Source organism: Gekko japonicus, unplaced genomic scaffold, assembly GCF_001447785.1.
Source record: "Gekko japonicus isolate JY-2015 unplaced genomic scaffold, Gekko_japonicus_V1.1 scaffold1212, whole genome shotgun sequence".
NCBI lineage: Eukaryota > Metazoa > Chordata > Lepidosauria > Squamata > Gekkonidae > Gekko > Gekko japonicus.
The window spans coordinates 521,187-538,592 of NW_015169209.1; the positions used below are offsets into that span (position 1 = coordinate 521,187).

General features: G+C 46.9%; 1 protein-coding gene across 1 annotated transcript in view; it reads left to right on the forward strand.

Moving 5' to 3' along the window:
* Nucleotides 1–17,406, forward strand: part of PTPN13 (protein tyrosine phosphatase, non-receptor type 13) — a gene marked incomplete at its 3' end in the record, with an annotated part of 206,803 nt that overhangs the window by 154,661 nt on the left and 34,736 nt on the right. Inside the window, exons 16-22 of the mRNA XM_015416359.1 lie at nucleotides 548–710; nucleotides 3,600–3,610; nucleotides 4,279–4,691; nucleotides 7,438–7,535; nucleotides 9,627–9,716; nucleotides 12,712–12,819; nucleotides 16,512–16,643. Of these exons, the coding sequence (XP_015271845.1) occupies nucleotides 548–710; nucleotides 3,600–3,610; nucleotides 4,279–4,691; nucleotides 7,438–7,535; nucleotides 9,627–9,716; nucleotides 12,712–12,819; nucleotides 16,512–16,643 (1,015 nt within the window). The remainder of the gene's footprint in view (nucleotides 1–547; nucleotides 711–3,599; nucleotides 3,611–4,278; nucleotides 4,692–7,437; nucleotides 7,536–9,626; nucleotides 9,717–12,711; nucleotides 12,820–16,511; nucleotides 16,644–17,406) is intronic.

Consider the following 17,406-nt stretch of genomic DNA (forward strand, 5'->3'; position numbering starts at 1 on the left):
ACCCCCCCAGAAGGACACAAGCCTTTGAATCAGGGTGTTGTTACTAAGCTCTGACCTTGATGGACTAGGCTAGCCTGATCTCATCAGATCTTTGAAGCTAAGCAGGGTCAGCTGTGGTTAATACCTGGATGGGAGACCACCAAGCAATTCCAGAGCTGCTACACAGAGGCAGGCAATGGCAAGCCCAACTCTTTCTTCTCTTGCCTTGTTGACCCTGTGGAGCCACCACGGTTTGGCTGCAACTTGGTGGCACTTCCCATCCTCCGTTATTATTCAGTTCTTTCTGACTTCATGTGCTGAATAATGAAAAAAGTAACATTTTGGTTTATAGTACATAGCCACTAGATGAGTTCTAATTTTGTTTTGTTTTTTAATTAGTTTCATAGGGATCGATATACTCAATACTTCTTAAAGTCCATCTAAGCCATTGTTTGGTTTACCTGTATTAGGAATATTGATGAGAGTGTGTTCCAAGCTGGAAGGCTAGTCCTTATTTAAAAAACAAACAAACAAACAGAACCCTCTTTATATGCTTTTCACGTTACAGAAGAGGAAAGTCACTCTGCAGAACACATCTGATGGAATAAAGCATGCGTTCCAAACCGACACGAGCAAGACCTGTCAGTACTTGCTGCAGCTGTGCTCTTCGCAACATAAATTCCAGCTACAGATGAGAGCCAGGCAAAGTAACCAGGATACTCAAGAGATTGGTAAGGACTGACGGACAGTCACAGCTTCTGCTTCCACAGGTTGTTCTACGGCAGGGGACTCCGACCTTTTTGAGCCTGCGGACGCCTTTGGAATTCTGACACTGGGTGGTTGGCGCAACTGCAAAATGGCTGCCGCAGGAGGCGGAGCCAACCACTAACTGTCAGAGAGCAAACCTACGTATAACTCTGATTTGTTGTTCAGTCGCACAGTCGAGTCCGACTCTTCGCGACCCCATGGACCAGATCACGCCAGGCCTTCCGGTCTTCCGCCATCCTCTGAAGTTTGCTCAGTTTCATGCTCGTTGCATCTATGACACTGTCTAACCATCTCATCCTTTGCCGTCCCCGTCTTCTTTGACCTTCAATCTTTCCCAGCATCAGGGTCTTCTCCAGTGATAGTGGCTCTTTAACATTTCGGACAGAAGCTCTGTTCAACAGGATGCCTTTTAATCTGCACAGCCAATCAGAAACCCTGCTGGAGGCAACAGCCCCACATGGCCCTGTCTAGTTTCTAAATAATACCCTTGGTGGGCATCACGGTGCCGCTGGGCTCCGTGTTGGGGACCCCTGTTCTATGGACGTCAGCAGCTTCATTGTCCTAACTTGCATTGTGAAAATGTGCTGAAGTTTAAATTGAATGCTAATTCGCACTGGGAATGATAGAAGGCAGAAGGCTATAGAAGGTGTTCATGGCAGTCACTCAAAATGTCAGGCCTGTGTTTCTCCCCGCCCCTGTCCCTTGCAAGACAGACAAAGGAAAAAATGTGTGATGTGATTTGATCGACCATCTTGTTTTCCCCAACTCCCACAAATTGCAGCCAGAGAAGTGGAGCAAGGGCAAGAAAACTAGATGTACAGTGGTGAAATACATGTGTAGTTATTTACAGGGGTCATTTCCTGTGGGAGCGCACAGGAGCGGAGCTCCGGCAGTAAGGAGCCCAGGGGGCATGCACATGCAACAAGCCCCACCCCCTGCTCCCAGCAGCCCTCAGTCAGGCCACGAGGAGCCAGAAGCAGCCAGGTAAGTTGCAGAGGCCCCCCCCCGGCCCACCTTCAGGTACATGCTCTCCCTCCTCTGTGAGGGCAGATCTGTGTGTTCCCCCCCCCCCATAGCTAGCAATGCAAAAGAGTCAAGTGGCACAGGTACGAGCTCTCCCTCTGTTTTGACAACAAACAAGGTAAACAGAATAAGAAGCAAAAGGTGTGTGCATTTCCCCCCTCCCATAGCTAGCAATCCAAAAGAGTCCAGTGGCACCTTTAAGACCAAGTTTCATTCAGATACAAGCTCTCCCTCCTCTGCGAGGACAGATATGCATATTTCCCCCCCCAAATAGCTAGCAATCCAAAACAGTCCAGTGGAGCCTGAGCGGTGGGTGTTGCCTTCTGACACACTTCCGGTGATGTCAGGGGGTGTGGCATATGCAAATAAGTTATGCTAATAAGTTATGCTAATGAGCTCCTGCACCTCTTTTTCTATGAAATGACCCCTGGTTACTTACTATGTGTTACAAGGGAGGAAGAGGAAGAGGGCTGCTGCTTTCAGGGGCAGCCATGCGCCTCTTTAACCCCTGTTCCCAGAACTGCTTCCGGCTAGCTTTTGTGCCTTGAGCAGTATCTTGTTGTCGTGGGGGACTTGCAGCTCCTCTTCCCAGGCTTCAAATACCAGTTACCTCTTCATAGTAGGAGAGCTGTGATCTTGCTCAAATTCTTTTACTCCTGACACTGCTCTGCTTATGCAGAGTAGACTTCTCTTCCCGGAGAGTTTGTTTCTGTATGTAAGGGGGCAGATAAATCATTTGGCTCTCCTCTCAGACTTGTTATCCTTGGGATAACGTCTCCTTCACTCCTTTCACAACTTCTTTCATCTCTGATATGTTTTTCATCTTCAAGGCTTAGAGGAATGAGGAGAGGAGACTTGGGGAAAATCGGGTTCCAGATAAGCACTCGCATGAGCAGTACATTCATCGGCACATGCCTGAGTAATGCCACCGAAAGTTGATTTTGAGGGGATCCTTTCTGCTACACACGAGTGGTGTCCTGATGCAGAGTTTCTGCAAACCTACAGTGAGATAAAAATTACTTGAAATGGCAGTCTGAGGTTGCCTCTGCTGTGCTTGTTCGTAGTCCTTGAACTGGGTGGCTGACAGAGGATTGCAGTGTGGATGGACCATAAGGTGTTGATCTAACCCTACTTATCTCTGATAAGTCTACTGAAAACAACGTGGGTAGGGGCTGTGGCTCGGTGGTAGAGCAGGGGTGGCCAAACTGCATCTTGGGAGCTGAATGCGGCTCTTTCACACAATCTAACTTAATGTTAATATAAAGCAAATTTGCATATTTTCCAATAAAAACGTGTGTGTACTATTTGCTTATGTCTTACGGCTCTCAAACATCTGTTGCTTATTCTGTGTGGCTGTTAAGTTAAGCAAGTTTGGCCACCCTTGGTGGTAGAGGGTCTGGTCATCGTGCAGAAGGTCTCAGGTTCAATCCTTGGCTTCTCCAGTTTAAAGAGTCTGGCAGTAGGTGATATGAAAGACCCCTGCCCGAGACCCTACAGAGCCGCTGCCAGTCTGAGTAGACAATACAGATTTGATGGACCAGGAGTTTGATTCTGTATAAACGTGTATATATAGTGGTAGATGTAACAGCAATGTGTCGGTGTAACGGTTAAATCTGCTTACCCTAGAGGAAGGGGGGGAGATGTTGTCCATGGCATTTGGCCATTGCCCCATGTAGGTCAATGGTGCCTCATTCTTTGTGCACAATGTAGGCATGCCCCGCTGGTGGACCCCCTGATGGCACCTGGGTTTTGGCCACTGTGTGACACAGAGTGTGGGACTGGATGGGCTGTTGGCCTGATCCAACATGGCTTCTCTTATGCTTCTGCAGAGAAAGCCAGCGTAGTGCAGTAGTTAGCAAATCTGACCATCACCTGAGAGACCCAGCTTCAGATCCCCCTCAGCCATGAAGCACATTGGATGACCTTTGAGAAAGTTCCTCTCTCTGAGCTAAATGACATGTTATGGTTTTTAAAGAGTTGGATCTGGGGATTCGTCTTCCCAGCCGTCGCATAGAAGCTGCAGGGGGACAAACGGGCTCAGAATGTCAGCGTGGGAGGAGGAAGGGTTCCTGCCTTCCCCCCTCAGCTGCTTTCCTGTGCAAAGCCTCACAGAGGTGCGTTATTTTGCGACTCCATGTTCACAGACCCTCCACGTGGAGCAGCAAAATTAGTGGATTTGTTTAGATGGAATCATTGTTGTCGCTGATGCAGTAAATTATTTCTAGGTTTCATGAACAAATGAAACTTCCTTTATACTGAACCAAACCCTTGGTCTATCAGAGTCAGTATTGTTTACTCAGACTGGCCATTGCACTCCAGGGTCTCAGGCTGAGGCCTTTCACATCACCTGCAACCTGAACTTTATTGGAGATGCCAGGGATTGAACCTGGGGCCTTCTGTATGCCAAGTAGATGCTCTACCACTGAGCCACAGTCCCTCCTCTTCAAGGAAGGTAGTTCACTCTCTTTATAATCTGCATAAACCAATCTCCTTTGCCTGCAGAAAGAGTTTAGGAGCCTCAACCTCCACACGGACTCTGTGAAAGGGTTTAACATGGGCCGGGCCATCAGCACAGGCAGCCTGGCCAGCAACACACTGAGCCGCCTGGCCGTCCGGCCACTGTCGGTTCAAGCAGAGATCCTGAAGAGACTGTCCTGCTCCGAGTTGTCCCTCTTCCAGCCCCTCCAGGGTTCCTCCAAAGACAAGAACGAGAAGCAGTCATGGGAAGAGAGACCCAAGATCATGAGCAAATCCTTCCACGATCTGAGCCAGAGTCAGATCTCGGTCAGCCCTTTTCGGAAAAACGTCATTGGGGCCGCAGACTCTTCTTCGCGGAGGATGGAAGAATTGATGGGGAAGCTCTTCCAACCGGTGCCAAAACCTGATGTCGAATCAGTATCTGGAGCAGCAAAGCTAAATAAGTAAGAATCTTTCTCATGGCCTCGCTATGGGCGCATTCCCGTGTTGCAGTGCCCATCCGTAAGCCACACAAAAAGCACCTCCCAGTGGAGGATGTGTGCAGGGAGTGTCGTGTTTAAAACCTACTTTCTGCTTCAAGCCCTGACCTGGATGGCCCAGGCTAGCCTTTATCTTGTCAGATCTCGGAAGCTAAGCAGGGTCAGCCCTGGTTAGTCTTAGGATGGGAGACCCCCAGGGAAGTCTAGGGTCACTATGAAGAGGCAGGCAATGGCAAACCACCTCTGAACATCTCTTGCCTTGGAAACCCCACGGGGTCGCCATAAGTTGGCCGCACCTTGATGACTCTTTCCATCACCACCTGGTTTTAACATAGGCTGTGCCTCCAAATTGCCAAAGGTCACCCACGATCAGGATTGTCAACAGACCTGGGGGAAAATATGCCCTGACCCTTTAAGAGAGGTTTAATGTGTGGAAATGGGCTGCTGAAGCTTTTGAACCTTGTCGTGGCATGGGCGTAAATAACATCACCTGGAAAATAACCTCCCATTAAGCCCCTGTGACTGATTTTTTTTCCCCTCCAGGCTGTTTGCAACCAATGTTCCCTCTAAGCTGTGGAGTCTTGTGAGCAAAACGTCTACTTTGTGAGCTACTGGCATTAAAGTTGTGAGCGAGCCGTTTGGCTCCTGCATAAATCAGTTTGCTCTGGAGCCCTCCTTAATGAGCAAAGACAAAAATGTGTGAGCTGGAGGCTAAAAAAACCTGTGAGCTAGCTCACACTAACTCACCTTAGAGGGGACACTGTTTGCAACCCTACCATAGATGCTGGTATAGAGATGCTATGTGTATATATGGACCAGGACATAGGATAAGAAGCTTTCCATTCCATCCACCATTTTTAACACCATCACAGGGAATTGTTTTTCTGCAACTTCATCAGAAAGCCTGTAGCATTTAAATTGGTTCTATAGCTATCTTTGTACTAATAAGAAGCTCAGGTTAGAGCAGAGGTCATTTCGGGGGGGATCGCAGTTCCCCCGGGTGAGGTACGGGGGGCGGGGCACATGACAAAGCCCCGCCCCCTGCTTCTGGCCGCCCCGCTTCCGGCCCTCATTCAGCCAGGAGGAGGCAGGAGAAGAGGGAGGGTAAGTTGCTTCCTCACTGCCTCTCCCCACCCCTGCCTGCCTGGGGCCAGGGAGGGCCTTCGCGGGGGTTCCTTGCACTCCTGCCGGCCTTGCAGGTCCACCGCCGGGCCCCTCATGGGGCTCGGCAGTGGAGCTACAAGGCCGGCGGCGGCCGGGACCGTTGGGGGCAGGGTGTGTGGCCTTATGACACACTTCCGGTGATGTCAGGGTGTGTGGACTTATGACACACTTCCGGTGATGTCAGGGAGTGTGGCATATGCTAATGAGTTATGCTAATGAGTTCCCCTAGCTCTTTTTCTACGAAACGACCCCTGGGTTAGAGTGTATGTATGTATGCATATACTGTTCTAGAATGGCATTGCCACGGATCTGAAAGCAGAAGTCCCCTTCTTCAAGTTTTGTTGTTGTTGTTGTTGTTTTTACGTTCTACATTCAAAACGCTTTCCAATGTGCTACAGTGGACATCGGGAGCAGTTAAACAATATTAAATGGCTGGCAAAATGACTAACCTGAGGCTATTATACTTTGGTCACGTGATGAGAAGACGAGAGTCACCGGAAAAGACAATAATGCTGGGGAAAGTTGAAGGCAGCAGGAAAAGAGGCAGACAGACCCAACATGAAATAGATTGACTCAGTCAAGGAAGCCACAGGCTTCAGTTTGCAAGACCTGAGAATGGCTGAACGATAGAACGTTTTGGAGGTCATTAATTCATAGGGTCGTCATGAGTCAGAAGTGACTTGACGGCACTTAACACACACGCATTGTTGATTCAAAATCACGCAGAATCCCACCTGAGTTTTTTCTTAGTAAAGAGCGAGAAGCTCTGGAGCATTCAACAGTAGCTCAATGCGCAGGTGCTCCTGTCCGTGCCGGTAGTCAGTCCCGTAGGAACCACTGCATTTAAGCAAGTGCTGTAATTCTGTAGAACCTCCATGTTCATTTTCATCCCATTGTACTAAAATCTCTTTATGACCGGCTATTTCACATTAATTTCCCTGTGCTCTGTTTCTCTGTCGAGTAGAATGAACTTCTCCATGTTCCGTGTATTTCCATGGGTGTGTTTCTAGTGCAAGGGTCCTCAGCCTTTTGAGCCCCCCGGGCACCTTTGGAATTCTGAGACGAGGTGGTTGGGAGCAACCACAACATGGCTGCCATGAGAGGCGGAGCCAGGCACACGCAGAGAGGAAGCCCAAGTGCAGGGGAGAAGAAGGGTAATTTTAAAGGGTAATTTTACACTGGGAAGGAGGAGTGAGAGAGAGAACAAAACCAACACTGTGGTGACAGCTGCCACTGGAATGCTTTTTTAAAAAAAATATGCACAGTCAATCAGATCTCCAGTGGCCAGTCAGATGCCCTGCTGGGGAAAAGCCCTACCTGGCCCCACCCATTTTCTACAAACACTTGGCGTGCACCATGGTGCCCGTGGGCACCATGTTGGGGACCCCTGTTCTAGCGCACAGCAGCATGCCTTTTTATACCAGCTTTCACTCATGCGTCATGTTTATTTATACCATTATCACTTTTTCCCCCTTTGTCCCCTCCTGCTTTCCCTTTCTCCGTCTCCACTTCCCCCCCCCCATTCTTTCTCCAACCACTCTTTTAGTTTACAGTCTCATGCAGGTTTAAATGCCAGCCTAGAAAGAAAGAAAAATGAATCAGACTCATCCTCCACCGAAGATACTGGCCAAGCCTATGTTCTAGGTCAGCATTGTTTGATTCAGTTTCTTTAAAAAAAAAAAAAAACACTGGAGTAAAATTTCCCAATTTAAATCTAGGAGTCTCTGAATTGTCCACTGCTTGTTGGTGATTAGCTTGTACTTTCTTGCTGCTTTTATAAAAAAAAATCGTTTGAGCCAGGCAATTAGATATTACCAAAAGAGTTCCTGCAGCATAGCAAGCTACAAGCATGGACGGCTTCAAAAGGGAATTAGATAAGCATATGGAGCAGAGGTCCATCAGTGGCTATTAGCCACAAGGTATAGATAGGGACTCTGGGGCAAGTGATGCTCTGTCTTCCTGGTGCTTGGGGGGGGTCAACAGTGGGAGGGCTTCTAATGTCCTGGCCCCACTGGTGGACCTCCTGATGGCACCTGGTATTTCTGGCCACTGTGAGACACAGAGTGTTGGACTGGATGGGCCTTTGGCCTGATCCAACATTGGCATCTCTTATGTTCTTATGTTCTTAAGGGATGAGCCTCCTTTTGGTAGTACTCCATTTCATTACTCCCTCTAAGCTGTGGAGTCTTGTGAGCAAAAATTCTACTTTGCGAGCTACTGGCATTAAAGTTGTGAGCGAGCCGTTTGGCTCCTGCATAAATCAGTTTGCTCTGGAGCCATCCTTCCTGAGCTAAGACAAAAATCTGTGAGCTGGAGGCTGAAAAACTGAGCTGGCTCACACTAACTCAGCTTAGAAGGGGACACTGCTCAGTTCAGATCTCACTGCATCTCTGAGTTTATTTTAAGAACATAGACTGGGGGCATTCACCAGGAGGGCCAGTTTATATGTTGCATCATAAGAACGTAACATAAGAAGAATCCTACTGGATCCATCTTGTCCAGCATCCTGCTCCACACGTTGGCCAGCCCTGTGCCCTGGAGGGGCAACAGACAGCATAGGAGCCAAGGCCTTCCCATGATGTTGCCTGCTAGCACTGGTACGTGCAGGTTTATTGCCCTGGGATGCGAAGGGGTCCCTTTAGTCACTGTGGCTAATATATCGTCTGTATGGTGGACGTGAGGACAACATACAACTCCTCCATTCCACAGGGGCCCTACAGGGCTCTTTTTGTAGCAGGAACTCCTTTGCATATTAGGCCACACACCCCTAATGTAGCCAATCCTCCAAGTAGTGGGAAGGCAGCATGGTGTAGCCCGACCTGCTCAGATCTCGGAAGCTAAGCAGGGTCAGTTCTTGGATGGGGAGACTCTGCAGAGGAAGGCAAAAACAAACCACCTCTGCTTCCCTCTTGCCTTGAAAGCCCCTTGCCGGAGGCACCATAAGTTGCTTGCGACTTGAGGGCTCTTACATATAATGTACGAAGTGGGCCACCTTTCGTTGTCTGAGGAGAGACGATGTTAAAAAAAAATATTAAAAACTGCCGACGCGCGCTGATGCGCGTCGGTAATCTGAACGGGCATATGGCGATGTGCTGCGCAGTCAGGAGGTGAGTGCGATCACGTTTCTTCTGGAACAAACTGCTCCAGTTGGAACCAGAGCAGTTTATGATGGCTTAAATGGCCCGTCTGAAGGCACCCAGTCTTGGGCAAGTGATGCGCTGTATTCATGGTGCTTGGGGGGGGAGGGCAATGGTGGGAAGGCTTCTAGTGTCTTGGCCCCTCTGATGGCACCTGGTATTTTTGGCCACTGTGTGACAGAGTGCTGGACTGGATGGGCCATTGGTCTGATCCAACATTGGCTTCTCTTGTGTTCTTATGACTTCCTGATAGATCAGTGTACATTTTCAGAATAGATTTGATCCAGTACCTCCCCATGCTTTTCTCAGATTGGGGGATTGTATGTTGTTTTAAATGCTTATCTGATTGTACGTCCCTAAGAAGTTATTTTAAGTAGGAAAAAGAAGAGCATTCCATCTTAGTAAATGACTAGAATGTCTAAATAGTGATTAGGCTTACCATTAATGCCCTTTTGAATCACGGGAAGAGTTCTTTTTAATTGCACAGTGAGTCTAAACAAAAGTTGACTTAAAAGCCTTTGAGTCGTGTTATAGCATGCTAGAAAGAAATTCACTCCATCCTATCTCTGAGTCAGTGTTTTTCTTTCCCCCTCAGCAGATGTTGTACAAACAAAACAGAATGTGATTTCATTGCCAGAGAGGGAGATCAATTTGGTAAAGTTAAAAAAAGATGAAAAGTACGGCTTAGGTAAGTGTGTGTTGTTTTTAAAAGTCCTAAGTGAATGGAAACAAAACAAAGATGAAACACACTCAGTATGATGGGTGAGGTCTACTAGGAACTTGCCTTTGTTCTGTAGAATAAATGGCCCGATACTTGAGGTGCCTAAATAACTGAAACAGACCAAACCCCAAGCGGACTAATACTGAGCTTGCAGCATGATTCTGATCTAGTTAACAATCCCTTCTTCCTATCAGAGGGAGCCTATTCCCTGGATTCCTGTATCATTCACTAAGACCCATTTTAGTGTAGTGGTTAAGAACATGGACTCTAATCTGAGAGAACCAAGTTTGATTCCCCACTGCTCCACATGCAGCTGCTGGTGTGACCTTGGATCAGTCACAAGTCCTCTCAGAGCTGCTCTCTCAGCCTCACCTACCTCACAGAGTGTCTGTTGTGGGGAGGGGAAGGGAAAGGGATTGTAAGCCTCTCTGAGACACCTTCAGGTAGTGAAGAGTGGGGTATGAATCCAATCTCTTCTTCTCTCTAAAATGCAAGGCTAAGGTCATTCTAATTCTGCTCCCAAAATGGCTGCTGAGATTCTCCTGAAACTCATAAACAGAGCACTGTAGGTCATGGACATCCCCTTCTTGGCCCCCAGCAACAGAGATCTCTGTTTCTGAATCTGAGGGTTCTAGTTAGCTATAATGACAAACAGCCAGTGAAAACAAGACCTATCCCTTAATAACTTGGTTTAAGCTATTTTTAAATCTGTTTAAACATCCTGTCTTTTGGTGGTGTATTCCATGCAGTAATTATGCATTGTGTCACGATGGGATGGAGAAAGCCAATAACTTGAAAGCAGTGGATCCTTCTACTCCACTGAGCAAAATTCATTCATTGAGTCATTCAGTCATTTCTTACAATATGTATACCCCACCTTTCATTTTGACTCAAGGTGTTCTCCGGTCTACATAATCTTCCTCTAACTCAAATGGCTCTTGGGTTGTAGGAAGAGCTACCTAAGTTGGAAGGAGGCTACGTAGAGGGTGGTTGGATCCACCCCACTAGGACTGGAATCCAGGTCTCCCAGTTTGGAATCTAACCTCCTTGACCTGGGAGGGAAAGTTCTCCATTGGGACAATTTGTGTGTAATTCATATATAAGGCTTTTGGGGATATGATTTTACAGGCTTTGTAACCAGAAGCTTCTGGCAAGCAAGGGACAGCAGGTCTGCATTCAGCTGTCTCAGTAAACTGTGGTATATTTAAAATGTGATTTCAGCTGTAGCCTGCCAGGTGTAGGTCCTTTACACATGGGTTATTTGCCACAGTTTGGATGCTATTGGGAAGCAATTTTTCCCCCAGTTTCACCACATCATTGTGATGCTTCCATGTGCCTCCTGGGTTTTCCCTGTATCTCCTGCAATCTTTCCCAAATCTGCTTGCTGCAATGTTTTGGGGAAGACTACAGCTGAGCCAAGGTTGTACCCTATGAACAGGAAAGTCGAGTTCTTCCTGGTCCTACCCGTATAGATTCCATTTTCCTTGCTCCAGTCCCCCACAGTGCAGGGACCTCCCACCAGAGGGCTTTTAAAAAAAATTATCACAATCACCGTGTTTAGGTTTGCTGAATTCCCAGCATTCATTAAAAAAGAAATAAGTATATATTCCCTTTCGCTGCAGAGATATACATTTCCCCATATATCTCCATAAAAAGGGGGTGAGAGAGAAAATGAAAGCTGGAAATTCAGATAACCTGAAAGACAGGTTGTTATAACATTATAATGATGTGTCAGTTCCCAATTTTAAAAGGCCCTCCAGTGGCAGAGTGTGTGTGGGGCTGCAGTTGGGGACTGGGGCAGGGGGAAATGGAAGGAAACCTGCCGTGAACGCATGAAGCTGCCTTATACTGATTCAGACCTTTGGTCCATCAAGGTCAGTATTGTCTACTCAGACTGGCAGCAGCTCTCCAGGGACTCAGGCAGAGGTCTTTCACGTCACCTGCTGCAAAATCCTTTAACTGGAGATGGCCAGGATTGAACCTTGGGACCTTCTGTATGCCAAGCGGATGTTCTACCACTGAACCACAGCCCCATGTAGAGGTTCCATTGCTGTTGCACTGCCTAAAGAACCATAGCATCAGTGCAGTGCAGAAACCAAAAAAGCCCATCCCTTTGTGGAAAACACCATAACTAATAAATCCTGGTTTGTGCATAAATCCAGTTTATGTACTTCTTGCCTCCTCTCCTTCTTCCCACCAGGGAGGACATCCTACCACTGTCTTTGTTGCCAAGTGGACTGGAGTGATTATAATCATCAACAAATTGTGGTTTGTGAATTCAAATGTCACAGAAAACCACAATTATGACTGTGGTTAACGAATTAGCTGCAACTCCCAAAATCTCAGTTTGGTGCCCAATCTGGGTTTATTTGGACTGTCTGAATTGAGACGATGTAGAGGTTCCGTTGCTGTTGCGCTGCCTAAGGAACCATAACATCAGTGGAGTGCAGAAACCACAAAAGCCCATCCCTTTGTGGAAAACACCATAACTAATAAATCCTGGTTTGTGCATAAAGCCAGTTTATGTACTTCTTGCCTCCTCTCCTGCTTCCCATCAGTGAGGACATCCTACCACTGTCTTTGTTGCCAAGTGGACTGGAGTGATTATAATCATCAACAAATTGTGGTTTGTGAATTCAAATGTCACAGAAAACCACAATTATGACTGTGGTTAACGAATTAGCTGCAACTCCCAAAATCTCAGTTTGGTGCCCAATCTGGGTTTATTTGGACTGTCTGAATTGAGACGTCACCCGTTAACTAGGGCTTGATCAAGCTGTAATTTATAAACCACAGTTTACTGTTTTGTCAGCCTTTGAAAATCACTTGGATTTACCTAAAATATATTTAAAAAACCAATCTTTACACTTTGGCCAAATGCAATAAAATCTACACCTTTGAAAATCAGGTTACAGACGATTGCTATAAATGTTTAGAGTTACTGAACTGCTGTTTTCAACAGGGTTCCAGATCACTGGTGGGGAGAAGACTGGAAAACTCGATCTTGGAATTTTTATTCGTTCCATAACACCTGGAGGACCAGCTGATCTGCAGGGGTCATTGAAACCAGGTATATGTTCAAGTTACCTTGTCTAAAGACAGTGACAGGGAAAAGAAATTCCTAAATTCTGTTTTCACATTAGTAATTCAATGCCTTCCTGTCCATTGTGGTTGATAAAAAAAAAATTTTTTATTGGTGGTGATTTCTTTGAGAAACGTTTGGCTTAGGAAATGCAATGCTGTGAGCAGACCTGTCGTTCAAAACACAGGCCAATAGTTGAATATAAGGAAGTGCTTTCAATGCCATCTTCAATTGGTTGACTGGAAAAATTATTTTATTTTTAAAAGCTCAACAGTTCATCTTGGAAAACTGCAGCTCCGGTGCTTTTATCAAAGGCATAATGTTACAGGAAATGTAGTGGAGTGTTCCCAAGGGTGCTGCAGGGCTCTGTTGTTTGATTAATTGCAAAACTGAATAGGGTCCCCTCTGAGCAGCAGTTTTCCTTGTTCTCACAGGACTGCCCTCTCCCCTAACAACAGCCGCATTCATTATAGAAGAACACACATCCAGAGAATTGTGGCACTGATTGCATTTTTTGTGTTGAACATATGATCTGGTGTCAAACTGGGGATGTTCTTTTGAACTTTGATAGCTGGTAGTTGAGGGGGAGCAGTTAACCAGTGTGATTGTGGTCATGAGAGTTTCGCAGGTGGCATGGTATTTGAAAAGCATGCTAAAGAGTGCCTGAAGACAGCTGCCCAGAGAGAACTCTGCTCTTCAGTGGGCAAGTTGCGACCCACACTTGGTCCTCTGGGAAGACCAGGGGGGGACCCACACCAGCAGCATGACAAGAGGTGGTGGAAAGAGGCAGAGAGTTCATAAGATAAAGAGATACAAAATGAAACAAGTACAGTAGATCCCGGCCCTGATGTGGATGGCCCAGGCTACCCCAGTCTCATTAGATCTCGGAAACTAAAAGCAGGGTCAGCCCTGGTTAGTATTTGGATGGGAGACCACCAAGAAAGTCAAGGGTTGCTACGCAGAGGCAGGCAATGGGAAACCACCTTCATCGCTTGCCTTGGAAATTCCATGGAGTCTTCCTAAGTCAACTGTGACTTGATGGCACTTTTCCACCACCGCAGTGGATCCCATGCTGCAGTTTGGATCACAGGATGAGTTTGAGTCCAAGATCTAAAAAAAGGTCCTTAATACCCCTTACCCAGGCTTTGGTGCAAGGGAGTAAGAGGAGCTTTTAAAGAGCTTGTTTTCCTAGTTCTGTGTCCCATGCCTGGATAGTAAGAGTGTTACTTGAAGAGCTCCAAAATAAGAAACGCATTCTGAGACTAAGAAAACAATGTGTCAGAATATTAGCATATACCAGAGGTGGCCAAACTGCGGCTTGGGAGCCACATGTGGCTCTTTCACACATATTGTGTGGCTCCCGACAGGGTGGCTGAGGAAGCAAAGGGGAGGCATGCTTCCCCGATCGGTCTTCCCTTCCCCAGCCAGTGTTCTTTCCACCTGTCTTTCTCTTTTTCTCTTTCTCCCTTCCTTCCTTCCTTTCTCTCTCTTCTTCCCTCCCCCCTCCTTCCACCATCTATTTGCTTTCTTTGTTTCTCTCTTTCTCTTTCCACCTCTTTCATTCTTTATTTCCACCTCTCTCTCTCTCTCGGATAAATAAATATCATTGGACAAATAAATATAACTATCAATACCTGTTTTTACCCCTTTTGTTTTTATTTTGGGAGTCTCATTTAATGTTGATAAAAAGCAAGTCTGCGTATTTTTCAATAAAAATGGGTGTGTAATAGTTGCTCATGACTTGCGGCTCTCAAATATCTGATGTTTATTCTATGTGGCCCTTACGTTGAGCAAGTTTAGCCATCCCTGGCATATACCATCCTTGTAAATTAAAGCTGCTTTTTGCAGCTGTGGTTCATCTTGCCCAGGAGTATTTCTCTTAATACTAAACAAGTAACATTTGCTTGGAATAAGGAACCAATGGCAAATTTATGGGATTGGGAACTAGGGTGCATGTTTAATTGGGGCTTCTGATAGCCATCTGCAGCTGCAGATGACCCATCCACATATTGACTCACCACACAGGGAAGGAGAGCGGGCACAGCTGCACTGGCCCCACCTCCGCACAATTGCCAAGTTGTTGCCATGCACAAAACTCAGTGATCTCTGGATACGGTGGGTGGGGCCAGCAAGTTTATGCCCACTGTCCCTCCCTGCGTGGTTAGTCAATGTGCAGATGGGTTAATCTGCACAGGGCTAATGTCAAACTGTAAGATGATCTGGAGGAGTTGGGGGGGTGGGCTTTCTTGACTGTACGTGTGTGCACTTCTCTTCCAGTGGCACAAAAAACCTTTCACAAACAGTTCCAATTCATTCATTTTAGGGGAGGGGCTGTGGCTCAGTAGAAGAGTATTTGCTTCGCATGCAGAAGGTCCCAAGTTCAATCCCTGGCCTCTCCAATTAAAAGGGACCTGCTAGTAGGTGATGTGAAAGGCCTCTGCCTGAGACCCTGGAGAGCTGCTGCCAGTCTGAGTAGACAGTACGGACCTTGATGGAATCACAGAACCACAGAGTTGGAAGGAGCCATACAGGATATCTAGTGCTCAATGCAGGATCAGCCTAGAACTTCCCTTAAACACTGACAGGGAGGGGGAACTCACCACCTCCCTAGGCGGCTGATTCCACTGTTGAACAACTCTTACTGTAACATTTCCCCCCCTAATATCCCCCCAGTACCTTACCGCCCTTAATTTAAACCCATTGTTGTAGAGTCCTACCCTCTGCTGCCAACAGGAACAGCTCCCTGCCGTCCTCTAAGTGACAGCCCGCCAGATACTTAAAGAGAGCAATCATGTCCTCCCTCAACCTCCTCTGCTCCAAACTGAACATTCCAAATCCCTCAGCCTTTCCTCATAGGGCTTGGTCTCCAATGGTCTGATTCAGTATGACCAATGGTCTAATTCAGTATTTTATTTATTTATTTACTTATTTTTCATATTTATACCCCGCCCTCCCCATAGGCTCAGGGCGGCTTACATAGGCAAGGCAGAACCTTGCCATAATAAAAACAAAATATACATAATAAATTTAAAACCATAGTGCATCTTAAAATTCCTGTATAAACAAAGTGCTCAGTGATATCATAATCCAAAGATGACGGATTGTATGTCCGAGTTCCAAGTAGGCGGCTTAGGGTTTCTTCCATGTTCGGATGTTTCCTCAGGGCTTCATCCAGCCCACAACGGTGGTAGTATAGTGGGAGGGGGGCAGCTCCTACTCAAAAGCCTGGCGGAAGAGCTCCGTCTTGCAGGCCCTGTGGAACTGCATAAGATCCCGCAGGGCCCGGATCTCCCCTGGGAGCTCATTCAACCAGGTAGGAGCCGCCACCGAAAAAGCCCTGGTCCTAGTAGCGGCTAGTTTGATCTCCTTGGGGCCCGGAATAGCTAGCAAATTTTGGGCCCCTGACCGTAGTGCTCTTGAGGGGACATACGGGGAAAGGCGGTCCCTCAGGTAGGTTGGACCCTGGTAGCTTCACCTGTTACATTCCTCTTGCTATTACAAATGGGTGTTGTCCAGAGGTCCAGGTGCAGTTTACCAGGAATTGGAGCCATACAACTATGAATATCAGCAACATGTTGGAATTGCAGGGAAGCTGCATATCTGCAGTGGTGAGATTCTTGAATAAAGCCTTGCATTATAAATGTTGGGTTGTTGATCCTTGCATTAATCTCTCTACACAGGAGATCGCCTGATATCGGTGAACAGCATGAGCCTGGAAGGAGTCAGCCACCCCACGGCGCTTGAAATTCTTGAGAGGGCGCCCAGCGATGTGACCCTTGTCATTTCCCAGCCTAAAGAGAGACCTGCCAAAGGTGCTCCCAAATTATTGCATGACAAAAAAAGTAGATTATCAATGATGAATTCTGTAACTTTCTCAGCCAATAATCTGCAGTGTAGGAAAAGTTTATTTTCCCCCTTTGATGCACTGTTGTATAAATGTAATGAATATGCCCCTTTCAAAGCCCACTTAGAACCCTGACCTGCATAGCTCAAGCAAGCCCGATCTCGGAAGCTAAGCAAGGCTGACCCTGGCAAGTACTTGGATGTGGGAGACCTCCAAGGAATACCAGGGCCAGGATGCAGAGGCAGGCAATAGCAAACGACTTCTCTGAAACATCCAAGCCCCACTAGGGGTCACCAGAAGTCAACCATGATTTCCAGGCATGCACAAACACACACACACACACACACAAATACTCACCCCCCAAAAAAGCCCTCTTAGAGACAAGGTTTTAGCAGGACTGCGCTAAGTTTCTTGTGACAGAAGGCGCACATATACTAAGTTCATCTTCAGCTATCATTGCTTCATTGATTAAAGAATTAAAATCAAATTAATTTAAATAAAATCAACGATTTGGGGGAAGAGGTAGAAGGGTGGGGTGTAGACAGGGTGTGAGCGGAGAGTTGGATACAGGATGCTAAATGAGACGCTGGCCTCAAAAGCCTCTCGTTCACTCTTTTAGGGTGGAGGCTAGGTTTGGGGCCAGTTACCGTTACAAAGACCATATGGTTGCCATGAGGACTTTGGGCCAGACATGTGCCTGGAATTCATTGCTGGGAACTCAATTCCAAAGT